At 42.7% G+C, this 14317-nt stretch overlaps 1 protein-coding gene across 1 annotated transcript; it reads right to left on the bottom strand.

Moving 5' to 3' along the window:
* Positions 1-5748: 5748 nt before the first annotated feature.
* On the bottom strand, positions 5749-14286 carry TSN (translin; the record flags this gene model as incomplete). Its single annotated transcript, XM_085311053.1, has 5 exons — positions 5749-7428; positions 7796-7875; positions 8573-8688; positions 9541-9637; positions 14148-14286. Coding segments are annotated over 5 exons (669 nt in total), but the record flags the coding sequence as incomplete, so codon positions are not given.
* Positions 14287-14317: the final 31 nt, after the last annotated feature.

Genomic DNA, 14317 nt, shown 5'->3' with positions numbered 1-14317 from the left:
CTCTGTCAACCCCTACCACTGCAGCCACAAGGCCTCTTTGCAGACCTGGGAGACCTGAGGAACGGAGGAGGCAGCTGTGTCCTCCCAGATGAGAGCTAGGCCCGTGCAGCACTTTTTCTGCTACTCCTTGAGACACCAACTTCTGGGGGACTATTCAATGGATAATGAGATTCTTCAAGTCAAGGCTATTACAGAAAGAAAAAAAGCCTAAATAGGGGAATGAAAGAAGAGTGAAACCCAGTAGAAAGCACTGTCCTTAATCGTCTGCCCCAAGGAAAACTTGTGCTTGCCCTGTTGAGTGGAGTAGTACAGGGAGCCAAATACATATGGATGGCAGCACACTGCTGAGCGCCATCATGAATAATAGCTGGCGAAGGGCCCGTGGGGCAGTAGCTTGACTTTCTCAAGTGAACTGGAATTCCCTTCTGCTATCTAGTCAAGACAGGCACTGAACAGTCACTGAATAGCGCATGGCTTTACTTTTTTATACTTCACTGTTCGTTTGTTTTTAAGTAAAAATTGATGCCTAAGCAGAGCAGCTGCTGGAGAAGGATGCTCTGATGCTCTTGTAACAGGTCTGCATCTAACAGCCTTGTTCACATAACACACAAAAAGCAACAACTTGCAGCAAGTTTTCTCTTCCRTGACCAAAATGGTTCAGCTGCCGTCCCTTCATTGCCTCCAGTGGCGTTTATATTACAAGAAGACGTAAGTGCAGTAAGCCTAATAGCTTCATTGTGATGAGTGGCTTCCACAGCCACACAACACAACAGCTCCCAGACAGTTTTCAAGTATTTTTCCAGTCCAGTGCAGGATTTTCTCTACAGCCATCAAAACCAGCCATGGTCTGTTTGAACAGTTACATCTTTAAATCAAGGTACCTTGAGTCACCCTGGCTGTTAAAAAGGGCTAGAGCAGAAAAGCCTCTTGTGTTTTATGTAGGAAGTCTGAATTTTAATATCAGTCTTGTGTTTGTGTAACTACTGAATTTTTCAGAATCAGAGTTTTTCTAGGTATCACAGGAAGCACCTGCCAGCCAGGTTCCTAGTAAACACAGCCTATTTCCTCTGAACCAGACAAACTCTCCCAAAAAGCAGGTCCATAAATAATCGCTTTGTGTTATATTATGAGCGGGACGTGAACTTAGWGCTGTAGCCCTGTCCTAAAAAGCCTGCGGTCAGGGAACATAACAAGCTCTTTGATCCTGGACAGCCTGCTACAATAAGCAACAGACTGATTGTGGAACCTGTCAGACTGGACAGACATTATGTTTTGAATGGTATTTGTCTTTTATGTATCCGGTGTGTACTCAGCACCTCGCCTGCTTTTAAGTTACAGGTGTTGAAAGGGAGCATGAGCACAGAACAGTATTTCTGGCCCCGCGAGTGCTCGTGCTGTGGGGTGAGCTGGCRTGGGAAGGGTGATGGGTGTTTCTCAGCGCAATGAGCAACGCAATAGTTTTCCATGATCCCCAGGTATCTTTCTGAACTGGATGATCCCTCTCCTGGGAAGTGCCTGGTCTTTTGGTATCACAGGCACACATCTGACTTGGCAGCCCTGGAGATTAGTTGTGCTGTATTTTTCCATTTCTGATTAACAGACCTGGCACAATGCTATTATAACTTGTGATACTCAGGAATAGGGTCATCTACAGGCCAAGAAATTTATTTGTTCCAAACTGGCCTTCTCTATAATATTTTACACCTCTCTCAGAAGTCATAAATGATGACACAAATTATTTTTCAAGAATCCTTCCAACTGATCTTATCCTGCTAGTATAAGCAGGCCAGAAGGACATATCCTGTTTGGAAGTATCATGTTYGGAGAAAAAAAAGAGAAAGACTATCATCACTGATTTATCAAAATTCATAAACCAGCTTTAGGAGTCATTTAAGATCAGTCCTACTGGTGACTTACTAGGAAAAAAAAAGGAAAAAAAAGAAAAAAGAAAAAGAAGAAAAAGAAAAGTCTTGTAGAGACCATGCAGTTTTGCAGTGATATTGAGAGAGATGGCCCTAGCACAGATAGAAGGGGTTGCTGCATCCCAATGGGATTCGCTCTACAGGAGGTGCCAGGAGTACACCCATGCGGGGTGAAGAGGCATCCAACTTGCATGGCTAGAAAATTCAGATCCAATTCTGGACAAAGATATGGAATCAGCACTTACAGGTGACCCTTTCGATAAGGCAGCGTCTAGTGCCAAATTTTGTCAGGTTTGCACTGTCAAAGCTACCTGGGCTAAATCCTCATGTACATGAATATCACCTTTTAGTCACCTTCTGTCACTACATTAGAATAYGGCTGAGCCAAATGTCATACTGATCAGGCAGACAAAAGAACAGCGCTGTTTTCCATACATGCTGCTGCAGAATACGGATTTGACTGGAGACAGGTAGGGGTGATTAAGAAATCAAAAGATCTGCAAGTAACATGCACGGCACAGTTTTAAAACTTCTGGCAAGCCCCAAGGGCACTCATTAAATGAAAAAGGTAAGACATCTCCCTCAGGAAGTTGAAGGTGGTCCCATATCGGAGCCCCTTCTATAATATGAATGGAAAACTTGAGCAATAGGAACACAGAAGGTCCCCATCAACAGAGGGTAAAGAATCTTAACAAGGAATCAAAAGCCAGACAGACCATCCTCTAGCACTGATCTCTGCTCAGCGACTGGCAAACAGTGACAAGGGAACAGTTACACAGTTGGAAGCAATTGAAAAGCTAGCATTAGCCTGTAGGACTGTAAGCAGGGATGAACATAACAATAATTTGCAGTTCTCCAGCTCAAGTCCCACTCCAGTGGTATCTCCTCCAGAATGGGCTTTGCATCTCTGAGGAAAGTCCTCAACTTTTCAGACAAGGAGCAGATTCCTCTTTGTTTCAAGAAAGCATTAGTTTTAGGACAATCATTTTCCCCTCACACAGGACAATCCTCCAGGCTTCCAAAGACAGGTAACCAGAACAAGCCAGACACTGCAACAGTTTGGAGTGTCAACAAACAGGCAGAGAAGCCAGCAGTGAGACACCTGTCTTCGTAATTCAAATTTGACCTATAAAACATGTTCAGGAGATACTACAATGTAGACAGGATCATTCTTTTCAAAATCAAACACTTGCTTAAGGACACACCATAAAATCAACAGTCTGGTCAGTTCTCTGAATAGCTCTTACACTTCAGTACCTTGTTACACTGCAGTGTCCATCAACAGACAGTACTTTAATGAGGGAAGGTGGACTACCGGTGAGTAACCAGCATCAGGAGCCGCACGCAGACCCCAGGAGTCATCCATGTTTACCTTCTGCTCTTGTTAATTGCCTTGGTGCATAATGACCTTCCCAGCTGAAAGGTGTGAGTGATGCTCTATAGCACAGSAGTCAGTGCCTTGCAGTAAAAGGAAGGCAAGTTATCTGCCCAGAACGAACACGCCTGGCAATCCTAACAGCACTGGAAGCAGTTAAATTATTACAAGAAAATCTGACAATTTACCAGGTAGTGTTACAACTCAGTGAACACTTTAAGCTGGCACTGCCTGGAGAGAAAGGAGCCTCCCTCCACGTACTGGCAGTGTGTGTGTGGCACTGTGCGGTGAACCAGACTGGGAACAAACCCGTCTGAAAAATACATTTCAGCTAGATCAGTTCTTTGATGCAGTTCTCTGCACAAAAGCTTGTGCTGGCATCAGAAAGGGGCAGTCTGGAGGTGATAACATGTCCTTTAGCAGTGCCAGCTTAAAGAGTTCGCTGGAGTAGGGCTGCAGTTTATCAATTCTAGTAGACAGAGGCCAGTCAGACGAGCCTCAAAGTCTACACTGCATCCTGTGCTATGGAGCTCTATTCACCCCCATTTCCTGAATGGTTTCAGGTCAGCACTTCCATTGATCTGCAGCAATGGAACATACAGTGCTATAAATAAAGAACAGTTAATCAACTATTTAAGTGCCCTTTCTACTGAAGCAAAGAAAATGCACAGAAATGACGTCAAGATGGGGAGGGAAAAAAAAAAAAAACAGAGTGAATACAAAGATGACCCAGAAGAGCGCTCCCAGGCACACACTTCATGCTGAAGTGCTTCAGAGAGCAGCTGTGCTGGCCACTGAGTCAGACTTTCCAGCGCTCCTGCACTGACTCACTCCCCTCCCAGCCACCAGCACATGCTGCACAGACCATTCAATACCAAGCAGGAGTCATTCGTTCAGAGGTTCAAATGCATCTACTCACCATGAGCAACTCTCACTCCACAAAGCTTCTGCAGTCTTTAGAGCCCTGTCTCTCATCCCTGGCTAACCTGCTTCAGCTACTCCTGGGAAGAAGTCAGAAGAGACACGTGCTTCCCCTACTTGAGTCTTTCTGGGACTTTCCTTTTTATCTCTGCTTCCAGCTCTGGGACAGAAATACATGTTATTATTTAGGACCAGAGTAATATGTGGTTCCACAACCAAGGCCATGAGGTACCACAGGCCATCTCTGTCCAGAAGAAGCTGCAAAAAGAAAGATGTGTTTTCTCAGCTTTCCCTGCTGTAACCTACAGAGAAAGTTTGGTGCTCCCTTTTCCCTTCCCCAGACCTGACTTTGGAAAATAACATACAGCCTTTCTCTTGTGAATAATGCTTTTCCAAAGGAATATGCTAGGCTATCCCAAAACTTAGAAACAGGAAGGAAGAAGGTCTTTGCTAAACAACATCCAGGAACACAATACTGGAATGTATCCTCAAGCACTTGTTCTTCACAGAGCTTTGGACAGAAGGATGCCACAACTTGTGGACCTCCCAGGTAAGACTTGCTCTTCCAGTTGGTCCTCCCATGGTAGCCGCACCTCTACATATGTGGTGCAGCACTGTTGTCTCTTGCAAGCTCTGCAAAACCACATCAGATGCAACAGTTGGCAGGTCTAGGATCCCCTGAAAAGCTGCATTTGGCACACGGGATCCCATGACCCACGCAACTGGAACACCTGGGACAAAAGCTGGCCCAAAGCCGCAGCAGATGTCTTCCCTGAAACCAGAGACCTGCCCTGCCAGATGGCCCGACCTCCCAGTCCTGCATGCCAGGAGCMCTCTAACCTGAGATGTGAAACAGATGCTCAGGAAACCTCTACCTAATTCCCCTCTCCCACACATTTCCTTGTGACCTTGGCCAGTGAGGCCATGTCTAGGAGCCTTCAAGTGTTGCTTCATGAGTCTCTACTTCGGCAGTAAAATGGGTTAACGTTCCCTCCTCCTTCCCACCTCCACTGGGTACAAGTGAAAAAGAGGCAAATAGTGACACAGGGTAAGAACAAAGAGCTATTTTTAAAGCTGGCCTCACCAGCAGTTACATCCTCATTTTCTTCAGCTGTGAAAAGAGGGTATTAGTATCTCCCTGTGTTATGTGACACAAGATAGTACGGACAAACAAGAAATTGTACGAGATGCTCAGATGTCAGCAGAGCTATCTGCCGATCTCTGAAGATGAACCTTGCCACATCTTGGATGTGGTAATAATAAGCTCTCCTCCAAAGCTATTCKCTTTAACTTGGTAAAATAAGTCAAAATTAAAAAAAAAACTTAAAAAAATTCTGTGAAATCTGTTTGCAACTTGATTTATGCTCCAGTTGCCAGCTGATGCAAGTGCTCCATTTACCAGTTTCTAAGTGAGGAAATACATTATAATCCAAATACAGTTGAGGACTGAATTTGAACTATGGTATTTCAAATTAGGCTCCCAGGGAGGAAAACAAATAACAACAACAAATAATCAGATGACAGGCAGAGTTACCAAATGGCCAAAACCACAGAACAGTTTTTATTGGCCAAAGTAACCAAGAAACCATTTTCTTCTAATAAAAAAATACTAACTGGAACAATGGGAAATCTTTGCCAACAAAATGAAACACAAACCCAACATAACTTTGATTGTTCGTATTCATCTTTTAGAAATATTCCTCCTCAAGTTAGTTTTTCTTCTTAACCCTATGGGACCACCAACTGGTAAAAGAGTGGGAAAATTCAAAACCAAAGTCATTTAGGACACGAGAACAAACACACTGAGTGGGAGATATGAGTCTGTCCTTTTACACAGAGGGAAGAGTCTGTTGGTGTTTGGAAAAAATATTACATGCAAACTATCTAAAACTAAGTTTCCAATTTTCTGAAGATACAAACATTTTATTACATGAACTATTTTTTTTTAAATCCTAGGAAACTGGTGAAATTGTGGTCTATTTAGGTTTTCAGAACTCAAACACTACCTGCAGTTTATCAGTTAACACTTTTCTATTTGGAAACTTTGGTAGTCCAAAATAAATTGGTTACACAGAGTTCTCAAGGTAAACTGATCATTCTGAAATTCAACATTTACTCATGTCAGTAAAACAAATGCCAACCAGTGAAACAGATGTTTGAGAAAACCCTGCTCTCCCTGGTAACAGAACTCTCATTCAAAAGGTAGAACGAGAAAAAGAGAGAGAGAGAGAGAGAGAGAGGTGTTTGGTGTGTGTGTGTGTGTTTTTATATATATATATATATATATATATATATTCACGCACACACATATATATATGCATGTTTGGGTGCAGTATGCCAGCTCCAATGGAGAAAAATCTCAGGAATTTGCTCACTAATTTCTCAAATAACAGGTTTTTGATACATTAACTGAAACCACTTAAAAAGATCTAGGTAATAAACAGCTATGTAAATCTCTTCCATTCAACTTATTAAAGTAGGTGAAATTTAAGAAAAAAGGCAAAAAATCACTGTTCTAAGAAAATGTACAGGTATTTTACACACTGTGTTTCTTAAAATATCACATGTATTTGCACACATCTTTAAAGATGTGTGAGCAGAAATAGCTGAAGCACATCACTGCCAGAGCAGTGAGGCAGCACTACGGAACTAATTTCAGTTTATGAGAGTTTATGAGAGTTTATGAGAATTTCAGTTTATGAGAGTTACTGACAGCTATTGCTGCTGTGCACAGAACTGCAATGTGTGTTTTGAAAGAGGAATTTCACTAGGAACAGAGAGCCTGTTGCCCTAACCTAGGCATGATTTTACAAAACATTGAGATCTAACACCCGTACTACACATTTTGTAAGAAAATAGAGAGCAGCTTTCAGCTGCAGTTCTTCTAAACTACTGCAGGAGGGCTTTGCTAACATGCCTCCTAAATTGGCAACCATCTGAGGTAATCAATGATGCCATTAAAATGAGCATCCTTCACTTCTCGCCACCAGCACCACTTGTTGCCTCCTTATTGAGTCCTCTGATCGACAAGTCATAAACCACTTCCTCGATTTTCTTGACATCGTACTTCAGGCCATCATAACGTTTCCTCAGGGAGTCATTTTTCAGGTTGAGGAGACGGAAGCCAGAATCCAACTCGTTGATAAAAGTTGAGATGCGGAGAGGGCGAGAATAGTCACCAGCTGTGACACTGTTCACTGCCAGTCTGGCCTACAAGAGGAAGACGTACAGGACAGCACGGGAGATCATCAGCAGAGGAATCAAATCACATCAGTATTCCCATCAGTTACTTTACAAAATGAAGCAGTATTATCCCAGGCAGTCAGGCTGATTATACTCAGATCTACCTTTTTGTTCACCAGAGCCCTGGATTTGCAGTGAAGTGACTGGTTTAAWTCTTAAAATATCAGTGAGGAATGAGTGTAACATCACAGAAGGGCAAAGGTAGTTTGCCAGAAGTTCAGACCAAAGCACAACACACCATACGAAGGAACAACTTTAGAAAATTAGAAAATAAACTACCTGTTATTTATTTAGATCAGTTTCATCCAAATATAGGCATAAAAAGCTTCCTTACCAGCTCACTAGCAAGAGTTAATACACCAGAAAGATAGTCTTCTATGTCCAGATGAAAGCCCCTCTCTCGATCAGCTTCAACTAAGATAAAAAACAGAGTAGTAATCGAGACTGATACTGAACATGATCAAAAACAGCAAGTTGAAATTGCATTTGTYTACTGTAACTAATTTGAAGCATCAAATTTATGAAATACTATTACAAAATAAAAGTCAGCCATTTCCTGTATGTGATGTAATTACTGCTTCTTCTCAGCATTTTGATGGAACATCTGATACATCCTCAGTTGGACACACAATAGGTTATAACTGATCCAAGAGAATAACTGAATTTCCATTAATATACAGCAGAGAGGCCTGAAATCCTTTAAAAAAAATTTACTGTTTTTTTTTTTCAAATTCTTTGCTTTCAGAAGACAGTTCTCTTAAAACATGAAAAATAGACCTCTTTTTCCCACCTGTTTACACTGGAAAAAAAMCAAAAACAAAAACGTGAGAGCTGTCACCTTCACATTATTCTTTTGGAAGATTTAGGCAATTTGAATAAATAATCTTCATTCATGAAGAACTTTGGCAATATTTTTGTTCATATTATGTTTTCTGATTCCCACCTTCTAAAACATGTTTTTGTTATTATTATATAATGAAATCAAATATCAGATAAATTTTATAAACTATTTCTTGGGAAGAGATAAAGTTCTGCTATTTCCCTGCACCTTGCAGTGACAACATCTAAAAGCTTTGCAAGCTTTTTCCTTTGAATTACAAAATTAACTTACTCCCAAGTATTTCTCCAACAGCTTCTCGGGTCACTAATGTTTCTGTCTCCAAGTAGACAACAAACGCTGCCAGGAACACCAAGCGCTGTAGCACAAACCTCCAGTGCTCATGAAATCTGTTGAAGAAAACACCGAGTCAAGGTAAAAATAAGTAATATCTGTTACTGGAGATTTAAGCCAACAGCATTTTAAATATCTACAGCACACACTACATTTTGTACCTTTACTTTACACATAGTACCTTGCAATCTTTGCAGCTTATCAAAGCCACACCAGCTTTCCTCTTAAAATCATTTCCTTGGTGCTCCAAAACTTCAGCCCCTAGGATATTACGTTAAAGCAGCATTTGCTTGCTTCTCACAGACACATACCCAGTTCCTTGAGTTTCTCAGGTCGTCATGCCCACAAAACTAGACGATCAGCACCTTCCCTCCCATCTCCTGCCAGCAGATTCTAGCTGACAGGATTCTCATTCTTTGAAATGTTCCTGCTAGACACTGTCCCCTCCTGGCAGCAAGCAAAATACAGAGATGACAACTTCATTTAGAATCCACAGTATCAAACAGCCACTTGACAGATTTAGGGCTCTCTTTTCAGAAATGCTCAAATCCTAACCACTTAATTGAAATTAATGGAACGTTAAAATGCCCTGCTCTCAGAAACAAGAGCTGCTCCAATAGAACACCAATATCTTAAAGTTTAATTTCACTTTGTTAATGTTCTAGGAAAATAATTAAATACTAGATATTTTTAGTTGAAAACTTTTTATAAAGAGTTTGAGCAAAAACATTTTCAAAGTGTGCTGATAAAAAGTCACACTTTTCTACCATTGGTTACTCTTTGGAACAGAAAGGCCCATGTKTTTTGAACACTGGGCCCATAACCCTTTAAATCACTCTTCCAAAGTTATGCCACCTATGGCCCGGCAAATCTCAGACCCATGCCTTGCTGTGTGTGATTCTGCACACCTGTAATACTGATCAGCAGGAAACTTGGTCTTCAGAGATGCCAGCTGTGTTCTTACTGTCCCAAAGTGTTCACGAGCCTTCTGACATTTCTTTGGTACTGGAAAAGAAGCAGCACAACATTCAGTGTTTGACAAATAGGATTTTGTAACCAAAGCTATGAGTTTTCCAATGAAGATTGCACTATCGATCCTCCTCTGAACACTAGACTGCCTTTTGTCCCAGGCTGACTTATTGACATACAGTCTTAGTGGCRTTCACAGTAACACCACGAGTCACTGGTAAACGAAAAATGCTCTGGAGTTTTGGGCTGTCTAATCTGCATTTGCCCTTATCCTTGAACTTGAGACATGATGCCCCAGTGTTATTTAAGAATYATTGCTATATGTACGGATCAGGCTACAAATCAGCAAAAATGAAGGGGAAATTACAAACAGGGATGCAGAAAGGCTGCAAAGGGCACTGAGTGCAAGGTCAGACAGGGTATATCCGATGTAACAGCRCAGTGATTTTGAAGCTACAGTCTGCAGGTGTCTGCAGGGGCTGTGAAAAGTAACTACAAGAAGCAGGTGCAGGGTTAGCAGACCTTGACTTACTACACAGAGCAGATGCCTTCCCCGGTAAATGTTCAAGGGCCTGTAAACATAAAACAGTTGAGAACTATGGCAATAGATAACAGGGTGCAAGGAAAGGACTCAACAAAAGTAGTAACATGATTAAAGCAAAATGCTACAAAGCCACTCACACAGCAGCATTCTGGAGTGGCAAAGGGCTATTACGTACGGCACCCACAGAAGGAAGGAGGCAGCAGAGATCAGGGCACAAGCTGACGGAAAACAGTGTTTAGAGTCTTAGCTGTGTGGATGCAGTAAAGAGAACGGGAGAACTGGTTGGGTTTTAGGTGTTACAAAGAGAGAAAAAGGACGTTCTAGAGACAGCTCTGCTGCAGCAGTCCCGAAGAGACAAAAGCAATGGCCAGACCACAGGCAACAGGACAGCACTGTGCACAGCAATCACTCCCCGTGAAAGCACACACAAAAGCGCCACCACCGCACACCTTCTGCAGTCAAACAAAAAGTAACTTTTTTTTTCTCTGTTTTAAAGCCTCATAACATYTTTTTTACTAACAGACAGAGTTAGGTTACATGAGGTGTAACACCCCTCCGAGAAGCTATGTCTTAGTCTCCCTTCCAAGTAATATGTTTGAAAGAACTGAGTTTTTGCCTGTTCATTTTATGTTAAACTCTTGTAGRGAAACAGTCCTGCCTGTTTAGGTACCGCCCACTGCCACCTCCTGTTCGCTAACAGGAATTACAGCCCCGCTGTAGCCGCAGCACCACAGCTTGCCAGAACTAATCAAATCAGTACTTTTAACTGCAGCCTTCTCAGAAATCCTGGTCACAACCCAACAAAAGGCAGGTAGTCAACATAACAGCATCTTCACCATCTTGAAGTATGCAAGCTATGGTTGTTCAGACAAGAACCATATRAACTAAATAATACGGAAGCCATCGTGGATGACTTCCATCAAACGACTCCTGCCACCAGTCACTTTTTAAGCATTTGTCTAAAAACTTGTTTTGACTAGTCAAATATCACCTCAAAATAAAAGAAAGGGGGTTTATAAATGAAAGTCTCAGAAGATGAAAATGCTTCATATGGCAGCAAGAGTGAAAGAGATTCAGAGAGCTCACTGGGAATTGCCTTCTGAACACGGTCCTCAAACTATTAAGCTGTCATATGGCAACTGGAGACAGAGTAAGGAGCACATCTGCACCRTGGCTTCTGTCAAAGGAATCTGTGACAGAAAAGCAATCTTTACCGTAAAGTTGCAGACAACAACGCCAAGGGCGGCTGTGTATAACAGGCGTTGTTGTCTGCAACTTGTTATACACAGCCGCCCTTGTGTATCTTTGCAAATCATCASTGATGTTTTGCTAAAGTTAACACAATGTATTTCATAAGCGAAGAGTAACGTCTATCGCTGAGTGCATGCAGAGAGGCAGTCACCGTGAAATAGCTGTTGTACGYGTGGAGGTGGTTGCCCCGCAGTAAAAGAAGTTAGATGGAAAARTCAATGGAAACAGGGTTAGCCTAGAGGTGTTTTAAGTCCCTAGAGAACAAAGAAAAGCCATTATGCAATACGATCTTTTTAATATCACTCTCTGATACAGCAAAATGTCCTCTATCAAACTGCCAGCTATCTCGTAGTTCTATTAAGAGAGCCCAAGTTGTCTCTTACCCCTCTCTTTGGTAGGATGGAGAGCTCAGCCTGTTCTAAATCCCTTAACCATTCTCACTGGCTCTCCAATGCCTCCTTGATTTTTCATTGCTCTGCCTCAATTACTGATGAAATTATTGCTGCAAGAATTAATCACAAAGGATGAAATAGTAAGCTACCACAGGAGGACAGTAGTATCCCACTTACGCTGCCACAAGGGAGGAGGCACAGTAAGGTATACAATTTCTTTTGGCAACAGCACCWGCTTAAACCATTCATGGAAATACAGCTGCAATGACCAAGAATCATGATTTACTCTTCTGTCACCTGTGCACTATTAATAACTGTATCAATAGTTTTTCTTACATCTTGGAATAAATAAATACAAGGGTGTACGAAACTTGATGCTGCAAAATTTAACTGCGTTGCAACGAATATTCCCCTCTGTCATAGTTYTAAGAATCATCATTATCCTTTTCTGACCTATCAAAAAATAATCATATGGGTTCTGCACCATTCTACCTTCTTAATGAAAATATTGTACTAAGCCAGTGGACAAAATGTCATACTAAGCCAAACAGACATTTAAATGCACTACATTACAGCACTACTACTTTTACTAGGTAAAAGTGTAGTCTAAATATACATCATCTAACAAATGCTAGTTTTCCCCATAAAGATCCTTGTGTTAATTGATACTAAATTAAATTACTCTGCTATCAACCTCTATCAATCAAAATCTTTATTGACTTCTGTTACTTTGCTTGAAATTGATGTCAAACTGACAGGCTGATTATCATATGTTAATTCCAAGCCCATTAGAGCTGCATTCATTATCTTTGATAGTGCAAAATTATGAGCTGAGCATTCKTCTTTTTGTTATTTAAACTATTCCACAGGTCTGTTCCCAGACTCTGCAAGAATCAGGACTAGTTCTTAGAATAATAAAAAAGAAAAATCAACATACACCGTGGCAGATAGAGCTCTCTACTATTACGTACTAGAAAAAAACCCTCTGAAAATGATACCCATGCAAAATGCTTGTCACGTTCATGATCTTACTTAGCTTGGGAAACCAGAGCATATTTGTCTAAATTAGCAGCTCTAATTTTAAGCACTGGTAGATTTCCTAAGCAGCTGGAAGCTATACTTGCCAGTGGAGGTCAAGCCTCATGTGTTGTACACTGCTAAACCCACACTTAGTGGTTACCAAATATGAGACTAGACAAATCCCGGGCCTCCAGCTCAAGCACAAAAGTACTGGTGAGTGTCATCAGGCTGACAACAAGCAGTCAACACTAGTCAACAAAACAAGAACTGATGAGAGTTTTCTTTCTTTTATTCACCTTCTCATGGTGACCTTCTCATGGTGGCCTGTCAGATTTTTTCTCTCCCCAAGTCCCTCTCAAGCGTTTCCAGAAAACCAGAAAAGCTATTTCTCCACAGCAGTTCGCTGACATGACTGAATAGCTTTTAAATCACACACTTAAATGAGAAACCTGCTTATTCCAGYAGCTTCAGCTGTGACTCTATAAATAGGGGGGACGAGGAGAGTACATTCAACATCCAAGTCTGTAGCTRTATTTTCCAAAAATTTTTGGCTCAAAAGTAAGGGACTAGGCTAGCTCCAACTTCAACCTAAAAAAATGACAGCACAATTCCAGTAGTCACCCAAGCATACACCAAGGGCTCCTCTTGCTTTACCAGCCTTTGTAATTTTCCTTCGTGTTTTGGGGCTCAGGTATTAATTTAAAGCAGAACTTCACATACACATGTACATGCATGCTCACATACACACAGCAAACCTAATGCACACCAAACTGAAGATTCCCACGTGATCCTGCTCACGCCCTAGAGCATCACAGGTTTTTGGAGGGGCGGGGGGGGGGGGATTGAGCAGGGGACTACAGATACAGAGGCTCATCAGGTTATATTACAATTAGCAGGATATAAAAATCTCCATGCATGCCAATTAGAGGAAAATATATAAGTCAATTCACCAACCCAGAAAGCGTAGCAATGACATACTTTTGAGATGGTAGAATTTCGGGGGTAGAGGGGAAAGGGGAAGTAAAAGGGGGAGGAATGCTGTTGCCCGAGGCCGATTTCAGCTTTTCTGCTCACATTGACCCTTCCCCGTGCATCGCCCACAGCGGCCTCTGAGCACCCCACACTGGAAGGCGCCTCAGTAGCGCCTAGAGGCCACTGGGAGCCGAGAAAGCGCGGCCCTACCGGCGCGGAAAGCCGCGCTCCCCGGGGCCCGCCGGGCTCACTCCCGGGAAAGGAGACGCCCACGGGCCGGCGCTCCCCCGGATCTGCTCTCTCTCTCTCTCCCCAGCGCCGTCACCGCGCTGCAGCAACGCGGCCGCCGCGGCCCCGCCGCACGTACTGTCCTGGAAGCCGGCGCCCTGGTGGACGCCCTGCAGCAGCGTGAGGATCTCGCGAGCCGTCTGCTCCAGCGTCTGCACCACCTTCCGGATCTCCTGCGGACAAGGGTGCCGTGAGCGGAGGGGAGGCAGCGCCGCCCGCCCGCCCGGCCCGCCCGGCCCCGCGCCCACC

The sequence above is a fragment of the Rhea americana genome, unplaced genomic scaffold, assembly GCF_003343005.1.
Source record: "Rhea americana isolate MKP2758 unplaced genomic scaffold, rheAme1 scaffold_33, whole genome shotgun sequence".
Classification (NCBI taxonomy): domain Eukaryota; kingdom Metazoa; phylum Chordata; class Aves; order Rheiformes; family Rheidae; genus Rhea; species Rhea americana.
This window is presented reverse-complemented; position numbering and strand designations above follow the sequence as displayed.